Source organism: Nematolebias whitei, chromosome 22 (assembly GCF_014905685.2).
Source record: "Nematolebias whitei isolate Nwh7 chromosome 22, NemWhi1, whole genome shotgun sequence".
Classification (NCBI taxonomy): Eukaryota; Metazoa; Chordata; class Actinopteri; order Cyprinodontiformes; family Rivulidae; genus Nematolebias; species Nematolebias whitei.
In genome coordinates this window covers 6615740-6639074 of record NC_056519.1, presented here as the reverse complement: position 1 = coordinate 6639074, position 23335 = coordinate 6615740, and the positions used below count along the sequence as shown (strand labels likewise).

Here is a 23335-nt window from a genome sequence, read left to right as displayed (position 1 = left end):
AACAGCAGAAAAACATTTCTGGATTCATTTAGGTCACCGGGGTTCTTATTTACAGGAGGACGACACATTTCTAAAGACAACAGTACCATCATGTGGCCGTGCTCAATCACCACAACCTTCAGATTTAACTTGTGACTGAGATGTTCATTCATTCATTCAACCTTTATTCATACAAGTTATTTCCATTGAGCCTCAGGGAACCATTTACAAGAGAGACCCGATTTTAACAGAGTGATGACAACAGTGGACAACAGAAACAACAGTAGACAATCAAAGGATGCGTACAATTTTTTTTTCTTTAACAAGTGAAAATAAAATAGTAATTAAAAAGTAGCACAAAAAAAAAAAAAAAGCTAGGTTGTAAGGTGGTGTAGAAAACTAAAAACAGGAACATGTCTGCATTGGTTTTTGCCAGGAACTTAACAGATGTTTAGTCACTTAGAGGTCAAGGTCGAGAGCTTCAGATCTTTTTGCAAGATATTCCAGGAAACAGGAGCAGAGTAGGAGAAGGACCTTTTGCTTAGTTCAGTTCTCACTGAGGGAACACTGCAGGTAATAATGTCCTGAGAGCGCACGCTGTAGATGCACTCACGTAGTGACATGTAGGAGGAGATGTATGAAGGCAGCAGACCAAGAAGTGATTTAAAGATGAAAATGTACCAGTGAGAGTCTATGTGAAGTTAATGACCAGTTAACCAGTGAATACAGGGTTCAGTGGTGAGTACGGTAGTTACAGCCAGTTTTGAATCTTAGTGGACCATGATAGACAGCGTCCAACATCTGCAGGGTTCTTGTAGGAACGTTCATAGAAATGTCACCGTAATCAGTGGAGTGAAGGAAAGTTACAGTTACAAGGCGTTTCCTAGCATTCAGTTAGACAGGATCTGTTTCTGAAAAAGAAACCCAGTTTAACTTTCAGTTTCTTTAAGCTTCACGTGGAAAACCTAGTAAAGTCGACCAAGATACCCAAATATTTGTAGGAATCGACAAACTCAATAGAGACATCATTTGAGGATAAAATCAGAGTAAGAACTGCTGGAATGACTTCCTGTTTGAAAAAAAGCATCCCTTTGGTTTTGTCAGCATTTAGGACAAGTTTGAGACGGAACAAATCTGACTGGATCATGTCAAAGGTGGATTGCAAAAGCTGGAAAGCCTTATCAACTGTTTTAGCTCAACAATAAATAACTGTCATCAGCTTAGAAATGTATGGATGCATCAGGGATGCTCTGACCTATGTTACCTATGTAGATTGTAAAGAGGATGGATCCTAAGACTGAGCCTTGTGGTACACCATTGTTGACTGTTAAATAACTGGAGGAAGTACCGTTATGTTGAACACATTGCCTCCGATCTGAGAGATAGAGAACCAACCAATGGTGTGATCTGAGAAACCAATTTCTGAGAGCTTATGACACAAAATGTTCTGATCCACAGTGTCAAAAGTTTTAGACAGGTCTAAGAAAAGTGCAGCGCATGTAAAGAAATTAACACAATTGATCTTTATTGAAACATCTTTGATGCAACAACATGAGCAATTCATACTGAGGAGCAGTAAACGTCCCATTTTCTATCTTTTAATCCAATGCATGAAAAACATCTTCTGAATGAGATTTTATAGCAGCCGGGATTTGAAGTGCATGTGGTGAAAACGGTCCAAATGAAGCTCCGGTGCGCTCGTTCAGGCGGGTCCCAGTTTTGACATCAAAGCTCACCGTGTGGACTAGAGGTCGTCTGTAATTCTTCCGAGTCCTCCGCTGTCTCTAACGTTAAAAAAAGGACAATGAGACCATCAAGTCAAACAGGAAGCATAAGAAGACGATGTATGCTGAAGCAGAGGCCAAAGAGCACTAAAGGTTTTAGAGGGTTCAGAGACCGATGCAGTTCTCTGAGACTTTCTGTAAAGTTTGTTTTTCAAAAATAAACTGTTTCTGCTTAAGTTGAACGTTCTGATAGATGATTGGTTAAATTCCACAAACTGTGCAGAAGTAGTTTGATTGCAACAAATGAACAGAATAAACTATAAGCAGGGAAACGGTCGTGTTAATGCTGACTCAGCATTCACGCAGGAGTTATGCCGTGGCTGGAGCGCTGAGCCTCACCTTGTTCTTGGGTTTGGACGCACTCGCCGTCTCGCTCCTCATAGCCACCGGAGCAGACGCACACGTAGCTTCCCTTACTGTTAACACACTCCTGGTTGTCCTTGGTGCACACGGGCTCTGACTGAGAACATTCATCGATGTCTGAAAGACAAGAACCACAACAGTGCTGAGGCCAAGGCTTCTTTTCTACATCGAAACCACTGATCTGATCTCAAAGGCCAACTCATCTCTCTTGATTCCAGTAATATTATACACTTGGATTATGTTTTTGTAATCACTCCAGGCTAACATAAAAACAAGTCTGTTGTTCTAAACTGCTTGTTTAATTTGCATTCAGACGACCTAGAGATTTATTGTTCCGGATCCTTTTAAACTGGATCATTTCGTAATACATTTGGTATTACATTAGTCCCTCACCTATCACAGGGGGTTACGTTCCAGACAACCCCATGATAGGTGAAAATCTGCAAAGTAGGGACGTTATATTTATTTTCGTATTTACATATATATATTAAAGCTTTATAAACCCTTCCCACACTCTTGCAATGTTCTAAACAATGTTCTAAATGTTCTAAAAGAGCACAGTGAAAGAGAGGAGACAGACTGATGCTACGGTTACTGAGCCAATCCCGGTGTCGTGCCAAAAAGTGATGGTCTGCCAAAAATCGAATGGCAGCGTGCACGAGAGGACTCGCTGTTTCAGTTCTTCAAAATTTAACAAGATTAACACCTAAAAACAATTATTTGTTTGCTCGACAATATAGCAAAGGTGCGTCTCCGTTTACTTTTCTTTAATAAATGCACTTGAATGGTAAAAAAAAAAAAAAACTCCCGCGGCGCCAATCTCTTTTTGGCAGACCATCACTTTTTGGCACGACACTGGGGGCGGACTGGCCATCAGAAGCACCGGGACATTTCCCGGTGGCCTGGCCCGCTCGGTTATCATCGAGGGGCTGGACCAAAGGCTCGGTTTGGGTCGCGCTTGATTATTTTAAATAAACAATCCATGTTGCTCACTCAGGTATCAGCTCCCACAGACTGAACAGTAGAGATGGGGAAAGACAGACCCCACCCCCTCCTTTCTCTTTCTGAGGCTGTCACAGCCTCAGAAAGAGAAAGGAGGGGGTGGGGTCTGTTTTTCCCAATCTCCAGTCATGCATCATGTATAATCCTGCATTGAAAAGCCACGAAAGAGTGAGTCCGCAAAAGTCGAACCACGAAGTATCAAGTGACTACTGTATACCTCTCCGTAATTCAACCTAAATCTTTTCAAATTCAATCTGATTATTTACACTTGAATAGTCTTCATGAGAAGCCTAGCATTCCTTAGCCCCAGAGTTTTAAACTAAGCTCATCTTCTGATGAGAAGGGATGAAGTCAGTCATTTTAGTCAAAGCTAGTAAATGATCAAGATGTGTTGGCGCTTGCAGTTTGTGTTGAGGACGATTTTTGTCTTTGTTAATGTTGAAGTTGTAAGACCTTGCAACAAACGGTGAAGTATTTCCTCCTCACCTGTGCAGGTGCCATCTACATCCTGGTACCCGCTGGCACAAGCCTGGCACTTATCAGAACCAGGTCCAGAGCAGCCAATGCACGCACTGTCGCAGGCTGCGGAGGACAAACACAGGCAAACATTTCTAATAGGATTTAAATTATAACACCAAGGAACATGGTTTTCCTGTCTGAGACTTATTAAACTAAGAAATATGATTTGTTTATAGATATTCCATCCAACAGGACGAACAGTTCCCTTCTACTAGTAATTTTTTAAAAGGTAACTGCATGTAATGTATCCCAAAGCTGAAACGCCACCTGTTCTCACCTTTACAGGAGTAGGAGCCTTCAGAGTTCAGGCAGTGTTGGTCATCTTTGCACACAGGAGGGTCTTTGTTGCACTCGTTCACATCTGCAATTTATAAACCTGTGCTGTGATTCGCATTTGACCAAATACAAAAAATGAAACCTCTTAACTGCAGATTCAGCTTCCTTCAAATTACGATTATTACATGCAGGATTAATAGTTTATTTTTCTAAATTTGACTCAATTATTTACACATTTAAAAGCATTTTGTGCTTGTTCTGCATCTCAATATTAGTCCATCTTTTTCCTTCTTCCTTCAGAAGTAGAAATGAATCCTACAGAGACTAAGGTCATAAATCCATCGTTCATGTGTTCAGGTATAAACTACTTTGATAAGACGACTGTCAGAACTTCACGCAGCTCGTGACGTTGCTGTTACCAACACAAGCTTCTTGGTCATCGTCCTCCCAGCCTTCCTTGCACTCATCGCAGTCCTGACTGGTCGCGCCGCTGCAGGTTTTGCAAGAAGCATGACACTCTGTGGGCGAACATGAACTCAAAATTACTCCACACGTTCTAAAAAAAACCCCTCTAAAGCTTGTAGTTCCTTTAGCTGCAACTGTTAAGTGATGACAACAAGCAAAGCTTTAGTCGCAGTCTCGCTGGATTGAGTGTTTGCGTCCAGCAAGACAAGTAGTGCAACCAGTTTTTGAAAAGCAGGGTCTGTTTTCATGTGCTCTGCCAGTACGAGGCCATACACATCATTTAGTTGCCCATTTTGACTCACGTCCTGCGCTCCTTGTCCCTCAACCTTTACTTTAAAACACTTGTACAGTAATCCCTCTTTTATCCCGGAGGATCCGTACCTGAAGACCTGCGATAAGTGAAAAACCACGAAGTAGGAATAGTAGTACAAGTAGTAGGGTTTTTTTTTGTATTTATGTATAAGGCATATTAAATATTTCCCACACTTTTGCAATATTCTAAACATTGTTCCTAAACTCTAAACGCTCTAAAAGAGCACAGAATGTCATGATTTCCCTCTCAGCCACCTGCAAGCGCTCTAGGCCACGCCCACTTCTCATCTCTGCACCAGAGCAGCTGATCAGCTGCAGCAAGAAGTTTATCTTGCAGTAAGGGCTGCACAAATGTGCAGCAGGCGCTAAATAATTTAAAATAATTTATTTTAAATAAAAAGTTCCATGCCGATCGAGGGGCTCATCCATCAATCAGCCAATTGTGTCACGTCCAATCTTATTTTGAAAAATCGCGACAAAGCGAGTCTGCGATAAACAAACCGTGACGTAGCGAGGGACAGTATACTGTACTATGAATCTGTGACTTGTTGTGTAATTACACTTATATATAGTTTGGTGAGGGTGCAACTGCCGACATGTACTGTTCATTCGGACTCATGAAAATACCACTACTCCGATTATTTCTCCACTAATCTATGAGGCAGGGTAAGAAGCCCCAAAGGGTGTGAAACACTCAGTCCGTGCCGACGTGACCCACTCTAAACTGAGACAGGTTTCAGATCCCTGCATCTTTTTGAAGACATTAATCTAGTGTGTGTTTTTTTAATAACGTTAAAACTCCATGTGACACAGATGAGCCGTCATGTCACTTACGCAAGGAGACTGAAAACACTTGAGCACGTTTCAAGACACACACGCACACGATGCTGTTTGCAGTCGGGAGAAGCACGAGGCGATACTGGCTTAACTAACAAAAGATCTTCAGCCGTGTTTTTACCTGCACACAAACAGAACGTGTCATTCTTCTCTACACCGAAATAACCGTCGATGCAGTCCAAGCAGAACTCCCCTTTATACCCGTGGTTACAGTCGCACTTTCCGTTCCCTCCACGAGTGCCATCGCCATCACAGTCACCATTACCGTGACAAGGCGACTCCGCACCCCCGACACAAGCTTCAAGACAGAAAACAAGTCGGTCAGCAAACTGCTCGATGGAGCAGAGGTTAGGTGGATTCGGGCTCGTATAATCTGCTGAAAACATTAAGGATGTGCTTCTGGGTTGTGCTCCGTTTATTCTCACCATTGCAGTCTGGTCCAAACGTTCCCTTTGGACAGCACACTTTAATGGTTTCTACGCAGAACCATTTATGCAGATCAGGGTATTTTGTTTTCCTGTGACACAACAGGGGAAGCAAACACAAAGAGGTGCAAAAATTAAACAAGTCAAGCAAATTAGTTACAGCAAATTAAAGGTTTAGCGTTCCATGAACTAAAGGGATGACCCTCAGCTACTACCACGTTCAGTTGTAGCTGGATAGCTGTAAAATTGGCTCGCAGGAAGTGAACGCTAACACTCACTTGTGAAACCACCACGTCTCAAAGTGCTCCTCGTGTTCCTCCACCATACGGTTGCATTCAAAGCTGCTGCTCTCGCACAGATCCTCTAAAATCTCCATCAGACGAATCTCACTGTACAGCAAAGAACACGTGAACAAGAATTTATGAAGAACCGCCGACAGCTTGTGCACTGTACGGTTCAATAACGTATTCTTGAATGAAACGCTGATTCTTTGGCGTAAATTCACAAGTTTATTTGTTATCCAAAGCACTGATAATCTTTCCAAGGTGAGGGCAACACCCTGCATATATGGAGCAAAGCAAACAGCGTCTGTGGCAGGTTGACCTGCAGTTTGGACCGGAGCAACAGCCTCACCTCGTCTCATACTTGGACAGTTTCCTCTCCTCCCAGGCTGTGTTGCCTCCTCCGAAGTTCTGCTTTGCTGTTCTTTCAAAGCCCTAAAAATCAAGAAAAACACAAGATACTGTTCAACAAAAGGGAATGGAAAGGAACCATTGCATTTACAGCCTTGTGAGGTGTTGGTGGCATCTAAAATAACTATAAAACACACAATAACAGGATGATTTGTGTCAATAAAATGAAAAAAAAAAATGCACAAGAGATGTTTTGAATTGCCATCTGACCTTTTTGAAATTGTCAGTAATTTGTTGACACGTGCTACAGGCGCTTTTCAGATCCCTCTTTTTGGCGTCGTTGGCTTGAAAAAGTAAAACAAGAACTATAAAAAACAAAAGCCTGAGGAGCCTCAGCTGTGGACATGCGGACAGCATCATCGTAGTCCAAATTCAGTCACACTTTCATGTCAGGAATCGCGATTCACCCCCTCAACACGCGAGTTTTCAGCTAGTTCTAACGAGCCACAAAGGTCGGAAACATCTAAATGAGCCGTTCTTAACATTAAATCAAAGATAGCGCTATCTATGCAAAGCACCGCAAAGTTGTATTTACATGCCGGCGACAGAAAATAAAGGATGCGGTTGTAGTTTTCCGCGTCAGCCTCGGAGTCGGGATTGTGGCTTGTAGCGATTGGTCAGTTGGCCTGTCAATCATTTTGCAGCCAATCACAAGCCGCCACGCGCGGGACATCCAATGGAGTCAAACGTTGATATTTCTAAAATAAATTTCGTTTAAACACATTTTTTCCAAATGATTATAATCGTATAAGAACACTGTTTCAATTGTATTTTGCTTTAAAATAATTTTGTTTCAGCGGTTGTGAAAACTTGTTTTGCTTCCGGCGTTAACCGGAAGTGATAGAAAGCGAGCTTTCAGCTGTCATGGCTGAAAAGAGGAAAGCTGTGAGGCTTCTACTGCTGCTTCTTTTGATTTTTGTCGCTGTTTTGCATTTATTTATTTGTCCGTTTACTAAAGTTGAAGAGAGTTTCAATTTACAGGCGGCACACGACATTTTGTATCACAGACTTGACTTTGACAAGGTAAGCAGTCATTAAATGATGTGCTAACAAGCTAACACAAACGTTCAAACCGCTGTGAGTTCTTGTTTTTATTGTATCGCTCACTGTAATTACGTAGTTCTGATAAAGCTACATGAAATCGAATTAATAAGTTAAGTCATTGGAAAACTTGATGGTTAAACTATCAAAACAAAAGGGTTTTTGATAGTAAAAAAAAGTTTCAGCTCTTTAAAAGTGTTAATAGATCACAGAAGGATGATTTATTATTTCAGGAATATCATTTTTTTTAATATTGATAACAAAAGTTTAATCTAAAAAAAAAATCAGACTATAAATGAGACTATATAACCTTATTGGCCATCATTTTTATTACTTTAATTGTAAACACTTTATGATAGAATTTGCTAAAATAAAATTGCTGTGTTTTGACTATGGCCACACAAAACTTTTTATGGCTAACTCTAAATGTTAATTATATCACAGTTTTAAAACTGAAATTATGTTCGGAAATTGCCAGTTTAATAATTGACTTATTTTTATAAGGATGAATGAAATCTGAACACGTTTTACTTTTAAAATGAAAGTAAATTATTTTAAGTTGTCAAGTGGAATCACAAACTGTAGTGAGCAACAAGTGAAAAGAAAACGTGTATGTCTTTAATTTGTGCCTGTGCTGTTTTTGTGAGCAGAGTTCCTCCTGTCTTGAAAAGTTTGGAAATGACTGGATTTTGCTTTTAATATTTTCTATATCTTAAGAAGTAAAAGAAAATGGAGGATAAACACTTGCATTTCAAAATACTATCCCTTCTTCCATCCATCCATTATCGTTTACCCGCTTCTTCCATTTTGGGTCACAGGGATCGCCGGTGCGTATGTCCAGCAATCACGGTGCGAGAGGCGGGGTACTTTTCGGAGTGCTTTTCATATACACTACATATTCAAATTTTGACATGAATACTGTGAAGTTTTAGATCTGCACTAATTTTGTTATAATTTGATTCCAAAATTGGTTTCTTTGGAAATAAAAGAAGAAATAAATTAGAAGTGACTCCAAATGTTTGCACAGTACTTGAGTTTTATGTTATACATCATGGAAACGGCACAAAACTTAAATATGTACTATGAAAAATGAAAAAGCAAATTATTTGCCATGTGTTGCATACTCTATAGAGCTACAAAATGTCATTAACACTTCAATTGTACTCTGAATCAGAATAGTTTTACCAGTACACCTTGTGTTTAAAAAAACCCCAGTGTGAACCATTAAGATCATAAAGTCATTACTAAAACAGGCACCAATTTTTTTCAGAAGCATCGTTTTCTGCTCTGCGTACAGTCTACTGTACATTTTTACAGTAATTTTGTGTAACTGGGTGTCAAAAATAACCAAAACTTAAAGAAAATTCAGGAAAATTGAGTCTAGAATTTTAATTTTGACCAATTGAAAATGTATGTAAAAAATGTACCAATATATTTACATGTATTTAAAATGTCACATTTTAAGATGGTAACATATTTTTGGATAACTTAAATACTTTGTCAAATCTCCCTCCTGTCTTCCAGTATGACCATCATGAATTCCCCGGTGTTGTTCCTCGGACTTTCCTCGGCCCCTTGTTCCTCTCCACTCTCTGCTCCCCTGTTGTTTTCCTGTCACATCTGCTGGATGCACCTAAATTCTACACTCAGATTACAGGTAGATAAATTTAAAAAAGAGATTATTTGTATTTTTACAGAGAATAAACAGAACCATTCTAAATGTGTGTTCTGTGCAGTCCGAGCGTCGCTGGGAGTGTGCGTCATCGCCGCTCTGTGGCACATGCAGAAGGAGGTGAGGAGGCAGTTTGGCTCCACAGTTGCAGCTCTTTTCTGTCTGACGTGCGCGTCCCAGTTTCACCTGATGTTCTACAGCACGAGGACGCTCCCGAACATCTTTGCTCTCCCTATAGGCAAGACTCCTTGTTGAAAGCCTCAGTTAAAATTGTCTGTCCCTCTTTGAAGACGTGCTGACAGTTAAATTTTGCTCCCAGTTCTCGTAGCGTTCACATCCTGGATGGCTCAGAAATACGCTCGCTTCATCAGCCTCTCGGCTTTGGTCGTCATCGTGTTCCGGTCTGAGCTCTGCATCTTCGTGGGTCTCATGTTACTGAGGTCACTGCTGAGCAGGAAGCTGGGGCTGCTGACGCTGATTTACTGCGCTGCTCCGGCTGGGATCCTGTCCTTGGGTGAGTGGTTAATTCACACGTTATATTCTAAGTAATATGTGTATAACAGTGACTCTTATTTTCTTTGCGCTCTGCAGCTCTGACGGTGTCTGTCGACTCCTTCTTTTGGCGGAAATTTTTGTGGCCTGAGGGCCAGGTGCTGTGGTACAACACTTTTCTCAACAAAAGCTCCAACTGGGGAGTATCCTTTTAAAAGTCATTCATTTTATGTTTATCTAAAACCAAATTAGATGCTGAAAACTGACTTAGCTTTTAGTTTAAGTTTTTCTTAACTTCTTTCTTAGACTTCGCCCTTTTTATGGTACTTTTACTCCGCAGTACCTCGAGCCCTGGGCTGCACGCTGCTCTTTGTGCCGCTCGGCCTCCTTGACAGGCGGATCAGGCCTCTGCTGCTCCCCACAGTGGGCTTCATTCTCATCTATTCACTGCTGCCTCACAAGGAGCTGCGCTTCATCATTTACACCATCCCCGTGCTCAATTTGGCTGCTGCACGCGGCTGCTCATTCATGTGAGCCGAATCACAAAACCTCTTTTTTTTTAATCATCAAGAATCCTATTATGGAGTTTAGAGCAGGAAATACGCTCTAAGAACACTCCAAATATATATATTTAATGTAACGTTTCTTTTTTAATAATCACGTTTTTTTCTATTTGATTTAGTTTGTGCAACTATGAGAAGTCGTGGATGTACAAACTGGGCTCTGCAGCTGTGGTTGGCCAGCTGTTGATCAACACAACGTACTCTCTTGGTTGTCTCCATGTTTCCTACTACAACTACCCTGGAGCTCGAGGACTGGAGAAACTGCACGAGCTTCTGCCAGCTGCAGCAGGTTGGAGTCAGATCCTTTTGATTTGACTTGAACTCACAGATTCAGGACACAGAGATTAGTGAAGTTTGTACTAATCTTAAATTCAGATATACTAGGGATGCTCAATATTGGATTTTTGGCTCATATCCAATACTGATTTATTTTTTTACCTAGACCTACTTAGCTTTCTTTGCTGTGAAATTAAAATACATTATTCTGCATGGTCTTTGTCAATCTGGCCTGCTTCCAAATGCAGATGCCAAAAGGGGGGCTGACAATGATGTAACACGTCAACTTGGATTACAGTAGTCCCTCGTTTATCGCGGGGGATCCGTACCCTGAAGCCCCGCGATAAGTGAAAAACCGTGAAATAGGAATAGTAGTGCAAATAGTAGTTTATTTTAGTGTGTGTGTATATATATATGGTGTTTTAAACTCTTCCCACGCTCTTGCAATATTCTAAACAATGTTTCTAAACGCTCTAAAAGAGCACAGATCATTTTAGCTTCCTACCTCCTCTGCTGTTTGCCACCTGCAAGCGCTCTTGGCCACGCCCACTTCTACACTCTGCACGGAAAACAGCTGATCAGCTGCAGCAGAAAGTTTATTCTGCAGTATGGGCTGCACAAAGGTGCAGCAGGTTCTAAATAACAATCAGCCAATTGTGTGTCATGTCCAATCTTGTTGTGAAAAACCGCAATAGAGCGAGTCCGCGATAAACGAACTGGAGTAGTTTCATGTCAAATTTATTCATGACATTTAACGCAGTGATAACTGTCGAACAGTGCAAATTTTCACTAAACTCAACAGCGTGCGTGACATCATAAAGTTGTGCTGGTGCTGCAGGCGTCCTTGTCACTGTGTTGTCATACTAAAACAGTGCCTTTTTATATCGGAGTTATTTTTGATGGAATGGCCGATATTTAACTTTGTCACTAATATCGGCCAATACTGATATTATGCATCCCTAAAATATACTGTATCTGCTTAGGGTAGGGGTCTGCCATGCATTATTGCTGATTTAATAGTACAGAACTAAAGCAATGTACGTCTTGACCTTTAAAAACATACGGAATAAATTGTATGTTTTACTAAAAAAATTAGTTTGTCACATTGTATTGTATGCGTATAAAAAGTACTTTATATTTCTACCGGTACTTAAGAAAATAACTGTTCAGATTGATTGAATCTACCGGTACAGATAAAACATTTTGGGTGCCTGGTTATGTCAGAGGCACTCCTTTTTAGTTTTATAATAAGCTGTATGCATTTATGACAGATTTTATTGCTAAAAAAAAAGACAAAACTCATTGAGCAGAATCCTGTTTTTTACTTTCTTGCAAATAAACTAAACTGCTCAAGTTTACTTCTGTTGTAATACGATGTAAACATTGGTCATTCTTTGATTACCGGTAGTTACAAGAAGCCAGTTTGCAGCAGCCCCTAATTTAGAGGAAAAGCGATCTGGGAATTAATAACAATAATTAAAAAATGTCTTTTTCCCCTCAGATGTCTCCGTTCACATCGACACGTACGTTGCTGAAACGGGCGCGTCACGCTTCATGGAGCTCAACAAAAACTGGAGGTTAGTGTTTACACAAGTTGTTTTGGAGCTTTGTGCAAAATGTGCCCCCCTAACATTTAAAATGTATTTATTTTCACAGATATGACAAACGGGAAGGTTTAAGCATCACGAGCCCCGAGATCAGAATGTACTCGCACTTATTGATGGAGGCCAACATCACCAGGATCCTGCAGCTCCAGGACACTCATCGGCCCCTGATTTTCATTGAGGGCTACAAAAACACGGCCTTCAACGTGGCTCACTTCCCTCCCGTCAGCATAAAGTTAGAGAATAAAACTGTCCTGATGGAGAGAACACACCGGCTGGAAGAAGAGAAACACTAACGGGAGTTTTCTGGATTAAAAGGTTGATTTCTCAGGTGACCAAATGTGATTTAAAACACGTTTTATAGATTAAAAAAGGATTTTCTTCAAGTTTCACATTGCAGTACAGATCTAAAATGTTACCCCAACAAATGAGTGCATTGTTTACATCAGAATATGATTGGTGTATTTTGCAGATTCAATAAATCAATAGAAACTGGAGCAAAAGCAAATGGAGCCTTGCACTTAAAAACTCAGCTATACACAACTCCCATCTTTTGTATTACAATATTGTAAATTGAAAACCTTTATTTACAAATAACCACAAAAATGAGAATTTGTCCAGTTTCAATGCTAGAACATTTATCAAATTAAGCTCATAAATCAATTTCATAGAAAAATGTACAGTACACTGTATTAATCAATAAACCCATAATTTAAACCCCCAACATAAAATTGTGCTTAAGACAAACTAAATACAAAAAAATCCCCTTTATTCTGAAAATACAGCAATATTATAAATGATCATCTTGAAAAACATATCAGCAAGTAAAAAAAAAAAAAAAAGTTTTAAAAGCTGTACCATCAGCCTCAAATTCACACACAAAATAATTAAATAGCATTAACTTAAAACATTGTTCAGTCACAGCATTTAATTTTGCACAATTCATTCAGAAAACAAAACAAAAAAAAAAAACACAGAAAGAATCCTGACATTCTGCACAATTTCAATGATATTTACAGCATTTTTGACCTGAAGTAGTTTTAGATAAGGCACAAGGGGAGAGAAGACGGAACGATCAAGAAAAAACATTTACAACCACGGTATCACCAACCCCTACAGCTAGACGAACCCTCCCTCCCTTCTTACCCAGACTGTTCTTCACAACAGAACCAAAGTGTTCAACAGTAGTACAGCAAACAATAAAATATTCAATCTGGCCTTTGCATGTAGAATCAGTGTTTAAATGATATTTTACAAACGCCTCCCGTTTCACAGCTATGCAACTTGGTCCTGATGCTTAATGCTCAGACTCAGTACTGAAAACAAATCAAAGGGAGGTTGACCTTCAGGAACAGCAGACCCTCCATGTTGTCCAGCGTTGGCCTGGCCTGACTCAGAGCGCAGCTGACACTGGGGGTGCTGAACAGCGTTTCTGCTGAGACGATGCTGGGGGGGCAGCCCACATAACGGGCAGCTACTTTGGCAAGATCAGGCCACAGGAACTTCTTCAGGTTCCAATAGTCCATGGGGTCACAGGTTTGATCCAGAATATCTTCCTCCAGATACTCCAGCACGTCCAGCTCCGAGGACCTCTCCTCCGTCTTTATCTTTTGCCTGATGTCAATCATTGACCAGAGGTTCTTGTTTAAATGAGAAGTGCTGGATGAAACTGGGTCCTCACTGTAGCCGTTGGGCAAGAAAGAGTTAACTGAGGTAGAGGAGGACAAGTCCAGCTCCTGGATCAGATCTAGCTTACAGCGCTCGGCTTCTTCCTCTGTGAACATGGACGTCTTGTACCTCGGGTCCAGCATGGTTGCCCAGGTGTACTGTGAGTCACGCAGAATTGCAGACAGCCTGGTCACCATTGCTTCCTTTAAAGACCTGAGCATGTTGTCTATTCCCACGGTCTCATCAAACAGAAGGTCTATTTTTCTGTTGAGAATGTGAACGAGTGGTATCACCTGTCCCAGAGTGGCAGTACGAGTGCTCATTTCCCTGCAGGCCACTTCAAAAGGTTTCAGTGCATTGCAGACCGACAGTAAGACCTCCCACTGGTCGCTGCTGATTATTTCCCTGAAATCGCACTCTACTGACATCTCGTCGATGGCAGTCTTCTGCTCCACCAGCCGCTCCAGCATGACGAAGGAGGTCCTCCATTTGGACGGCACATCCTGAACCAGCTGGTTCTCTGGGAGCTGGTGAGCCCTCTGGAGCTCAATCAGCCTCTCCTTTGCCTGTGCCGAGCGGTGCACGCGCTCGCAGAGCTTCCGTGCAATGCTCAAAACGTTCTGAACCATCCTCTGGCTTTTTATGGCTTCACTTACAATGAGATCGATCGTGTGTCCGAAACACTGCAGGGTGGCGTGGCCATGTGCATCCAACATATGCCTGATGGTGCTGTTATTTGTTACAGTGAAGCCTTTCTTCAGCCCCGCTGACGTGATCCAAGACTCCCACAGATATTCCAGCTGCTTTGGGATGTCGTGCATATCACTTTCTATTTGTGAGACACTTAAGAGAGCAGAACAGTGACAGTCTTGACCTTGAGGTTTGACAACTGATTCGTATGCCGCCCAGTGGGCAGTAAGGGTCAGGTATTCCCTTGTCTGACTACTGACCCAAACGCTTGATGTAAAGTGGACAACACCTGCTTCAGCCTCTTTTAAGTGGGTCAGCAAAACACTCTTCACTTTTTCATACATATCTGGTATGGCAGTGCTGGTAAAGTAAGACGAAGATGGTAGAGAGTACTGAGGCTGGAGCAACTCCAGCAGTCTGGTGAGTCCAGCGTTCTCTACCACAGTTGATGGCTGGAGATCCAGTGCGAGCATTTCTGCAATGAGCTTGGTGATCTTTTTGGAAACCGGATGATCGTCATCAAACCTCTCACAGTTTTGCTCTGCTTGATAAACGGTTGTGTCCATGACTTCTTGTTTGACACGGATTTCAGCAGACGGCACAATACCTGAGATAGTATTTTTACTTTCAAGAAAATGTCCATGAAACCTCTGCATGTGCCTATAGAGGCAGCTCGTGCCGAGGTTTGTAGTCTTTTTGCCTCTGCTAATTGTACGGCTACAGTGCAAACATACCACCTTTGTAGGGTCAGTGGGTGAAATGGAGAAATGGTTCCACAGTTTTGACGTCTTTTTACTGAAAACAGGCTTTTTCTCAATGGTGGGACTGTCAGTTTCTTTGGCTGAAACTGTGTTTGTTGTGGGGAGGTTGATGTAGGGATGAGGGAACGACTTGTCTGTGCTTTTTTGGTTCTTCAGGACGTCTGGATGACGTCTCATAAGATGCCTCATTAGGCAGCTTGTACCGAAGTCGCCCCGTTTCCCTCGACTGATGACGCATGGACAGTAACGGCACAGTGCTTTAAACTGGTCGACTGGTGAGACTGTGAAATGGTGCCACACTTCAGATTTCACCCGTTTCATTATCCTTTTGTTTTGCTGGAAAACTGCGTGATCCTGTTTGAAGCTGGGACCCTCGGAGAGATCACATGGTGAGGAAGTGAGTGGCGTATCACCCCCTCGCATTTGAAAGGAAAGGTTGAAAGAGGACTTGTGCACTGAGAGGTGCATCGCCTCTTCACATTCTTTCTTAATGTCCATACTTTCCTCCATGCTTTGCGGCAGATCATCAGATACTGTTTCTGGTGAGGACAGAAGACGGGGCGACTCTTTTTTGATATCTAGTGAACCATGTAGACGTGAACGGGACAAAAGTGAGGGTGGGTTTGTATAGGGTAGGGGAATGTGATTTCCCTGTCCATTTTCCTCAATTACAACCTCCTTGTGTGCCCTCCACATGTGACGGATAAGACAGCTTGTCCCGAGATCCTTTCCATTTTTACCCCTGCTGAATTCATTCATGCAATGAATACATACTGCTTTGGAATTATCAACAGGTGACAAGTAAAAGTGCTTCCACACAGCAGACCTGCGGCGGGAGCTAGAGACTTTAGGGGTCTCCGGAGGGTGCTCGGGCACTCCGTCTGACATGTCTTCGATGTTATTTTCACTGGAATGTAAATCTGAGAGGGTGCCACAAACAGAGTCCACGCTGGCGTACGGGTCTAGATTTGGTTCAACTTTGGGTAGCACTTCTTTGGGCGATGTGTCCGAATTTTCAGCTGAGGATGTGGACGGTGAAGTGTTCTTTGAAGCGAAGGCGAGAATGCTGCTGAAGTCGCCGTTTTTTGGTGAGCTGGGGGAGGAAGGTATCAAAGACGAAGCGAAAAAGCTGGGCAGGTTATGAAAGGATGCATCTCCATCTTGTAGAAGCACAGTGGGGTGAGCCCTTCGTACGTGCCTCATCAAACAGCTCGTACTAAGGTCTTTCTCGTTCTTGCCTCGACTGAACTCCTTCATACAGTATAAACAGATTGCTTTGGTGTTGTCTCGGGGAGATATGCAAAAATGATTCCAAGCGGGAGATTTCTTCCTCGGGTTGGCCTGACTCCTCATAGATGACAGAAGACTCTGAGTGACAGCGTCCATGGCAACATCATAAAGAGTACTTGTATAGCCCCCAAATAAACTACTATAATCGTCAACATCTCTAGGTAAAAAGGGGCCAATTGAGCTACCAAATGCTAATCTGTCATCATATTGCGCATCCTCTTCCATTTCATTTGCATCATCAAGGTCATCTCTGATATGTTCACTTGATCCGCTGCCATTTTCAAACCTTTCACTCTCCGTGTGTTCCTCAGCGTCAGTGTCAGGAGAAGCGGAATCAGTGCGACGCGTTTCCAGCCGTTTGTCTACCTGAGAAGATAAATGGAAACAGGAGGGGAGAGGGTCTTTATCCAGTGTTGAGGAGCATGCCGGCGACATGGCGTCTGAGGCGTCATGAGGGTTAATGCTGTAAGATTTGAACACATATCCTTCCTGCCCCTCAATTCTCAAGCAGCTTCCTTTCGCCTCTTTTTTTTTGCTTTCTGTGGAGTCACTAGAGTCGCTAAATCCTAAATCCTCACTCATGTCAGGAACATCTTCCTCCCCATCCATAGCAGCAGTGTCAGCGAAATAGGCTTCCATAGTTAGTCGTTTTCACTTTGTTAGCGCTCAAGCAGGTGATGTGACGTCTGTGTTGGTGTCTGTGCCACAGAGCGCCTGCGTGTCCCTCTCCATTTATTACTGAAAATAGTTGCACTCCTCGGCACGCAACCTACAGAGACAAGAAAATAGATTAGATCTTTGTGTGAACGTAAAAAAAAATAAAAATCGTACATACAGGTGTAGAGACAAGTCAGGCCTCGTACGTTTTACTTTTTTATTTTCTAAAACCTACTGGACATTAGGGATGTGCGATATGTCATAAAATTCATATCACGATATGTATTGTGAAGGGTGGCGATAACGATATACATCACAATATGTTTGTGGTATAAAACTTACAAAAAAAAAAGCATGGGGTGTCCTTTTGCCATCATATTTTGAATTACGAAAATTCCACTACTAGGTCCAGAGAGTTTTTAAATAATAAACAAAGTATTAGGCTTCTTTCTTGTAGTGCAAAAGATATCAAATGTAGTTTTAGCCATATGTTTTAAACTAAAAAATATGCTGTTAACTCTTAACAGTTTCCAGTCTCACTTAATAAATGAACAGCAACAGAGCAGCATTTTACACTGAAACACTTCACCCTCCAAACCTCTAGTGGGCGACTCCTTCTGCTTCAATGGAGAGTCGACACAAAATGAGTCTGTGGCTTTGACCAGAGGGTCTCGCAGTAAAATCACACAACACAGCGTTCTTTTCACAGATCAGAGAGCAGGTTTCTCTAAAGATGACCAACACTTACTTTCTACAGAACATACGGCAACACAACGGCAAGCCGGCTGTAGCTAGCTTGTAGCTTCGCTACTTAGCTCTCGAAGAAAATACTTTAACGCCACTTGCGCAAAGTTTTCAACTCAAAAAAAGTAACGATTAAACTGACAGCTCTGTTTTTACATCAGACACAGCATTACTGCGGTTAGCCGGTAGAAGACAGATCTCTATCGTAGACTAAATTTCTATCGTTTCTACCGTGTATATCGCGCATTCCTACTGGACATTGTTCAAAACCGCAGCATCACATACCGTGTTTTTTGCTGTGCAAGTCACACCTTTTGCATAAATTAGCAAGTCCTGCGACTTGTACACCGAAGCGACTAATATACGTTTTTTTTCCCATATTTATAACCAGTTTTTGGCTGAGATCTGACTATTTAATTCATTCCGACATGGAAAATATTGAACAACATTTTCAGCCGCTAGAGGGCACTAGACTAGTATGGCAAGCCAAGTGTCTCAAAAATGGGTAAAAGTGGCTATTAATGAGACACTTGGCTTGCCATACAAAGTCACCTTCGTCTCGCTCCAGAACTCCTGGAGCAAACGTCAGATCAGCTTCATTTCGCCACCCAGGTGAAATGCAGCTGATCTGATCATCAAAGTACATTTATTAAGGAAAAGTTAAACTGAGACACCTTTACTATAATTTCGAGCAAACTAATAATTGTTTTTAAGTGTTAATCTTGTTAAAAATTCTTGTTAAAGTCCTCCCGTGCACGCTGGCAGCCAATCGATTTTTGGCACAACACCGGGTGGTCAGCGGTGACTCATAACAAAACGTTAGCGGTGACGCATAATAGATGCGACGTATACGGCAAAGCGACTTATTTGTTGTCGTTTTTTTCCACTTTATTAGACATTTTTGAACTGATGCGACTTATACGGCGATGCGACGTGTACGGCGGCAAGTACGGTAATTACCAAAGTAAGACACGACACATGCTGCCAGATCTACTTTTACTTAATTTTGCAGCAGTGTGGACTAATTCATTTAAATTTATTAACCTTCATTTAACCAGGCAAATCCTAATGAGATCACTAGCAAAGGAGGCCTGAAGGCAGCCTAACGTGCATGTTTTTGGACTGTGGGAGGAAACCGGAGCGCACGGGGAAAACCCACGCAAATACAATGCAAACTCCACACAGAAACAACCCAGGTCTAATCAGGGATTGAACCCAGGACCTTCTTGCTGTGAGGCAACAGAGTTAACCACTAAGCAGTAGTGCTGCCACAAAAATTCAATACACCTTTACTGTTTAAAAAAAAATGCAACTTGAATCTCTAGCGGGACAGGAACTGCCTTACAACGTTGTTTTAGTTACAGGTACTGGTTTAACCAGGTCTACTGGTACTCTGGAAGGTTCCCTCATGATCTTTTGTTAGAACTGGGCCCACAAACGGTGTCATGTCTCTTATATGCAGGTGGCTAACGTATTTTTCCGTAGAACTACTGCTCAAGTTGTGACATCTAGAGTTCCCACACATTCAGTGGTCTGTTTAGAGGAATAACCATGAAGTTACAGTTACAACTATTATAAACAAGAAACGGATTTGCAGCTTCATTATAAAGTTAATGTTAAAAAAGCAATACTGTTTTATAATTGTGCCATTTTTGTTAGTGTATGACTTGACGTCACATTGCCCTACTAACCTTAAAACCACGTCATAATTAAATGTGTAGCGTTCCTTGAAAGGATGCATAACCCACATACCAGAATGTTAAAGATCATCTTATGTGACAGGGCAGGAGGCGTCGGCACTTTGGTCAAACTTGTAAATAATAACATGCAAAGTCCCGTGTGATATATTGCAATATCTATTAGCACTTAAAAGTATATGTTAAGCTACTATCACATCAAATGTTAGCTCATGAGCCACCATTTTTGTGCTAAAGTCCATTAGCTGTGGCTGCTACCTTGAACCGGCTCGACTTAAATCCACTTTCAATTCATCCAGTGATTCGTGGAATATTTTGCTAACAGACAAACCAGGCTGGTTTTAATAGCGAACTGATTTGAGCATGGACGTCAAGCAACCACTACACCAGATTTTACCCTGTAAAATTGACAGACATTTCTAGGTTTTCTAAAAAAAAAAAAATCATTGATCTAATTTCTGCAAATTTCTTTAAAATCGATTTAATAGTTTGCGACAAACCAAACAGAATTTAAGCAAAAACAGTATTGGCCCTTTCGCCTTTAAAATAAGATTTCAACGGCAAACAAATGGTTTCACGGCGTTACTCATTTTAATTCTAGAAGTCATTAATTTCAGCTTTTTTTAATTGACAATTGCACATTGTTATTTTAGGCACACAGAGCTTGTGTTATGATACAAGCCAGTCATTCTTATTCTAGTAGCATATATTTAAAGTGCAAACAGCAGGAGAGCAGGTTAGTTTTCCGGGTTTCGTCAGGAAGATGCTAGAGAACAGCAGAACACACTGACAGCCTGTATCCTTTTAAAACTGTTTAACAACAACGCACAGAGTTTCACTTTACCCGAATGACAGAAAAGCTGTCATGTTTACGACGTATTCTGGAACGTCTCACGCAAAAAATAACTTAACATACCGCATGCGGTTGAGGCTAAACGAGCAGTAAACACGACGCTGGCTATTCTGCGGCTAGCTGTTAGCCACCGAGCTAACAACACAAAAACAAACACAGGTAAAACTCTGGTGTCACGTGAGCTGTAGCACGAATCCTCACAGCGATGGCACCTTCTGCTGTTAATGTTATTACGGACTGACCCGTGCCCGTTCGGTACATAAGCGTCGGACCGTCCGCACCACGAACGCTAGCTGGCTAGCTGCTAGCTAGGCCACATACAGGACACAAGCTAACCTGGCGAGGCAGCAGAACCCGGCCCAGGCAGCAACACGAACCACACGGGATCAGAACCGGACGAGCGGCACTCGCCACGACGTCCTGCCCGCACGGGGCTTCTCTGACGCCCACGCGAGCTCGGTGTACTTACTGTGAAGCGGGGACGGTGGGATCACGGGGTTTCGGCTCCTAAACGGTTAAATGTGACACGTTTGATTGATCCGGCGGGGGGTTCACTTTGTTGCTTTTGTCTCCTGGTTCGCTCGCAGTTCGGCCGGAGAAGCAGCTCCACACAGCGTCGGACGGAAGGAACTCGTCTAGTGATGTCACCAGACCCGGACTCCTCGCGGATCCGGGGCTAAAGGTTCGAAAAACTCATTACAGAATAATGGCTTGCTTGTTTTAAGTTGCAGGTTTATAAGTGTGCAGACACTGACCCGTGTGAACCAGGAATGAATGAGTTTGTTTTGGTTAAGGGGGGTGTGGTGGTGCAGAGGTTGGGAGAAGGAGCCTGCTATTGGAAGGTTGCCAGCTCGAGCCCCAGACTGACCACATCAAACGTGTGGGAAAGGTGAGCACCCGCACCTGCTTCCACCCTCATTCACCCCACGCTGGGCCCTTGAGCAAGGCTCCTACCTTCCGCCATGATGGCAGCCCCCTGCTCCACACAGACGGCTGTGGTAGCTCGGCGGTCTAGCTGTGTCGCAAAATAAAAACAAATGCCAAGTTTTAGTTCGAGTTGGTTCACTGTGGCGACCCCTTCGGAAGGGAGCAGCCGAAATTCGACGAAAGAGTTTATTTTGGTTCTTTACATATTCAAATCATAAATATGTTGAGGATGACTCTCAGCTACTACCACAACAAGTTTTACCTCATTGTCTGCAAAGACGGCCGAGTTATAGCCATTTTGTGATGGTTAAATGATGTCGTCACTGTTTGTAAATGTGCATTCAATTTTAAAGTTTTATTAAAATCCTACTAGTTCATGGAATATTTTGCTAACAGACAAAGTTGACTCCAATAGTAATTCCACATGTGTGTGCCATGCATGTACATGTTAGGGACAATGCCAAGCCAAATTCTAGCTCGGTATCTGTAAAACTGACTGGAGTCATTTTGTGTTTGCTGTCTGTTGTGGCGGCCATCTTGAATTGCACTGGATCTACAAATGAATCGGTAAATGTCCATCCAGTGATTACTTCCTAAGAGTTTTGTTCAGTTCAGTGCAAATGTTGGTAACTGTTCGGAAAAGGCAAAAAGCAAACAATAATGTTTTTGCCTGTGTCTGTCTGTTAGCAAAACATCTCATGAACCACTTGCTGAATTTTAATGCAGCTTGCAGAAAATAATCATCGGATGTACGTCTACAAGTACCGTATGTTTTGCTGTATAAGACATCTTTTTGTATAAATTTGCAAATCCTGCAAATTTATGCAAAAACCAAGTTTTGGATGAGATCTGACGATTTCATTCAATCTGACATGGAAAATATTGAACACTACCATTTCCAGCCGCTAGAGGGCCCTTGAGTAATATGGCAATCCAAGTGCCTCATTAATAGTTACAAGTGGCTATTAATGAGACGCTTGGCTTGCCATACCAAGCCACCTTCGTCTCGCTCCAGAACTCCTGGAGCAAACGTCAAATCAGCTGCATTTCGCTGCCCAGGTGAAATGCAGCTGATTTGACCTAGGCCTGTCACGATAAACAATTTTGCTGGGCGATTAATTGTCTCAGAAATTATTGCGATAAACGATAATATTGTTTGAAATTTGACAATAATTAGTAATTGTCAATTTTAAGAAGAATTGCTGGTTAATTTTTGTGTGTAGTACCTTTCTTTTGACCACCAGATGGCAGCATAAGACTGTTTGAACCAAAGGATGGATAGTGAGGGAGCGAGCAGCGTCTCTTGACGTGACATGGGCTGTCTCTCGTTCCTTTTCTTCGGTTCTCAAAATGGCGGACGCTCAGTGTGGTTTGAGCTCTTTAACATAACATTTGTCACACAAAGCTTTTAATAAAAAAAATCATTAAACAAGTTCTCAGCTTCTTTTTACAGAGAAAAGCAACTTTTTACATGAAGGCACAGGTTTCAACCGTGAATTTTGGAGCTTTGACAAGACGGAGGTTTTTCCCGAGGTCGGCTTGTTAGCTTAGCTCGTAGCTTAGCTTGTCAGCTTAGCTGCTTTTAACGATCCAAAAATGTGATTTTGGATAGTTAAAAGAGAAAAGAGAAAGGGAGGGGTCAGTGTCTTCAGTAGAAAGAGACACGAAGAAACGATAAAGCCGATAAATGAAAATGAGGTCGATAATTTTCATTTATCATGCGATTAATTGATTTATCGTTTATCG

At 42.0% G+C, this 23335-nt stretch overlaps 3 protein-coding genes across 4 annotated transcripts; 1 reads left to right on the top strand and 2 right to left on the bottom strand.

Moving 5' to 3' along the window:
- Nucleotides 1–1704: 1704 nt before the first annotated feature.
- Nucleotides 1705–7241, bottom strand: creld2 (cysteine-rich with EGF-like domains 2). The gene is made up of 10 exons (XM_037695660.1): nucleotides 6865–7241; nucleotides 6596–6678; nucleotides 6241–6351; nucleotides 5963–6054; nucleotides 5659–5835; nucleotides 4343–4441; nucleotides 3925–4008; nucleotides 3615–3710; nucleotides 2103–2243; nucleotides 1705–1763 (listed from the first exon to the last, which is right to left on the bottom strand). The coding sequence occupies exons 1-10, from the start codon at nucleotides 7012–7014 to the stop codon at nucleotides 1705–1707; spliced, it is 1092 nt and encodes a 363-aa protein (XP_037551588.1). The 5' UTR covers nucleotides 7015–7241.
- Nucleotides 7242–7506: 265 nt separating this feature from the next.
- alg12 (ALG12 alpha-1,6-mannosyltransferase) lies at nucleotides 7507–21278 on the top strand. Of its 2 annotated transcripts, XM_037695677.1 has the most exons (10): nucleotides 7507–7677; nucleotides 9220–9352; nucleotides 9432–9605; nucleotides 9687–9881; nucleotides 9959–10062; nucleotides 10166–10389; nucleotides 10542–10711; nucleotides 12200–12275; nucleotides 12355–12633; nucleotides 21250–21278. In XM_037695677.1, exons 1-9 carry the CDS (start codon nucleotides 7519–7521, stop codon nucleotides 12596–12598), a joined length of 1479 nt encoding a protein of 492 aa, XP_037551605.1. In that variant the 5' UTR covers nucleotides 7507–7518; the 3' UTR covers nucleotides 12599–12633; nucleotides 21250–21278. The 2 variants fall into 2 exon arrangements, with proteins under 2 accessions (XP_037551605.1, XP_037551604.1); XM_037695676.1 differs by lacking the exon at nucleotides 21250–21278 and having other exon boundaries at nucleotides 12355–13431.
- zbed4 (zinc finger, BED-type containing 4) lies at nucleotides 13524–21271 on the bottom strand. The gene is made up of 2 exons (XM_037695675.1): nucleotides 21132–21271; nucleotides 13524–17480 (listed from the first exon to the last, which is right to left on the bottom strand). The coding sequence occupies exon 2, from the start codon at nucleotides 17348–17350 to the stop codon at nucleotides 13613–13615; it is 3738 nt and encodes a 1245-aa protein (XP_037551603.1). The 5' UTR covers nucleotides 17351–17480; nucleotides 21132–21271; the 3' UTR covers nucleotides 13524–13612.
- Nucleotides 21279–23335: the final 2057 nt, after the last annotated feature.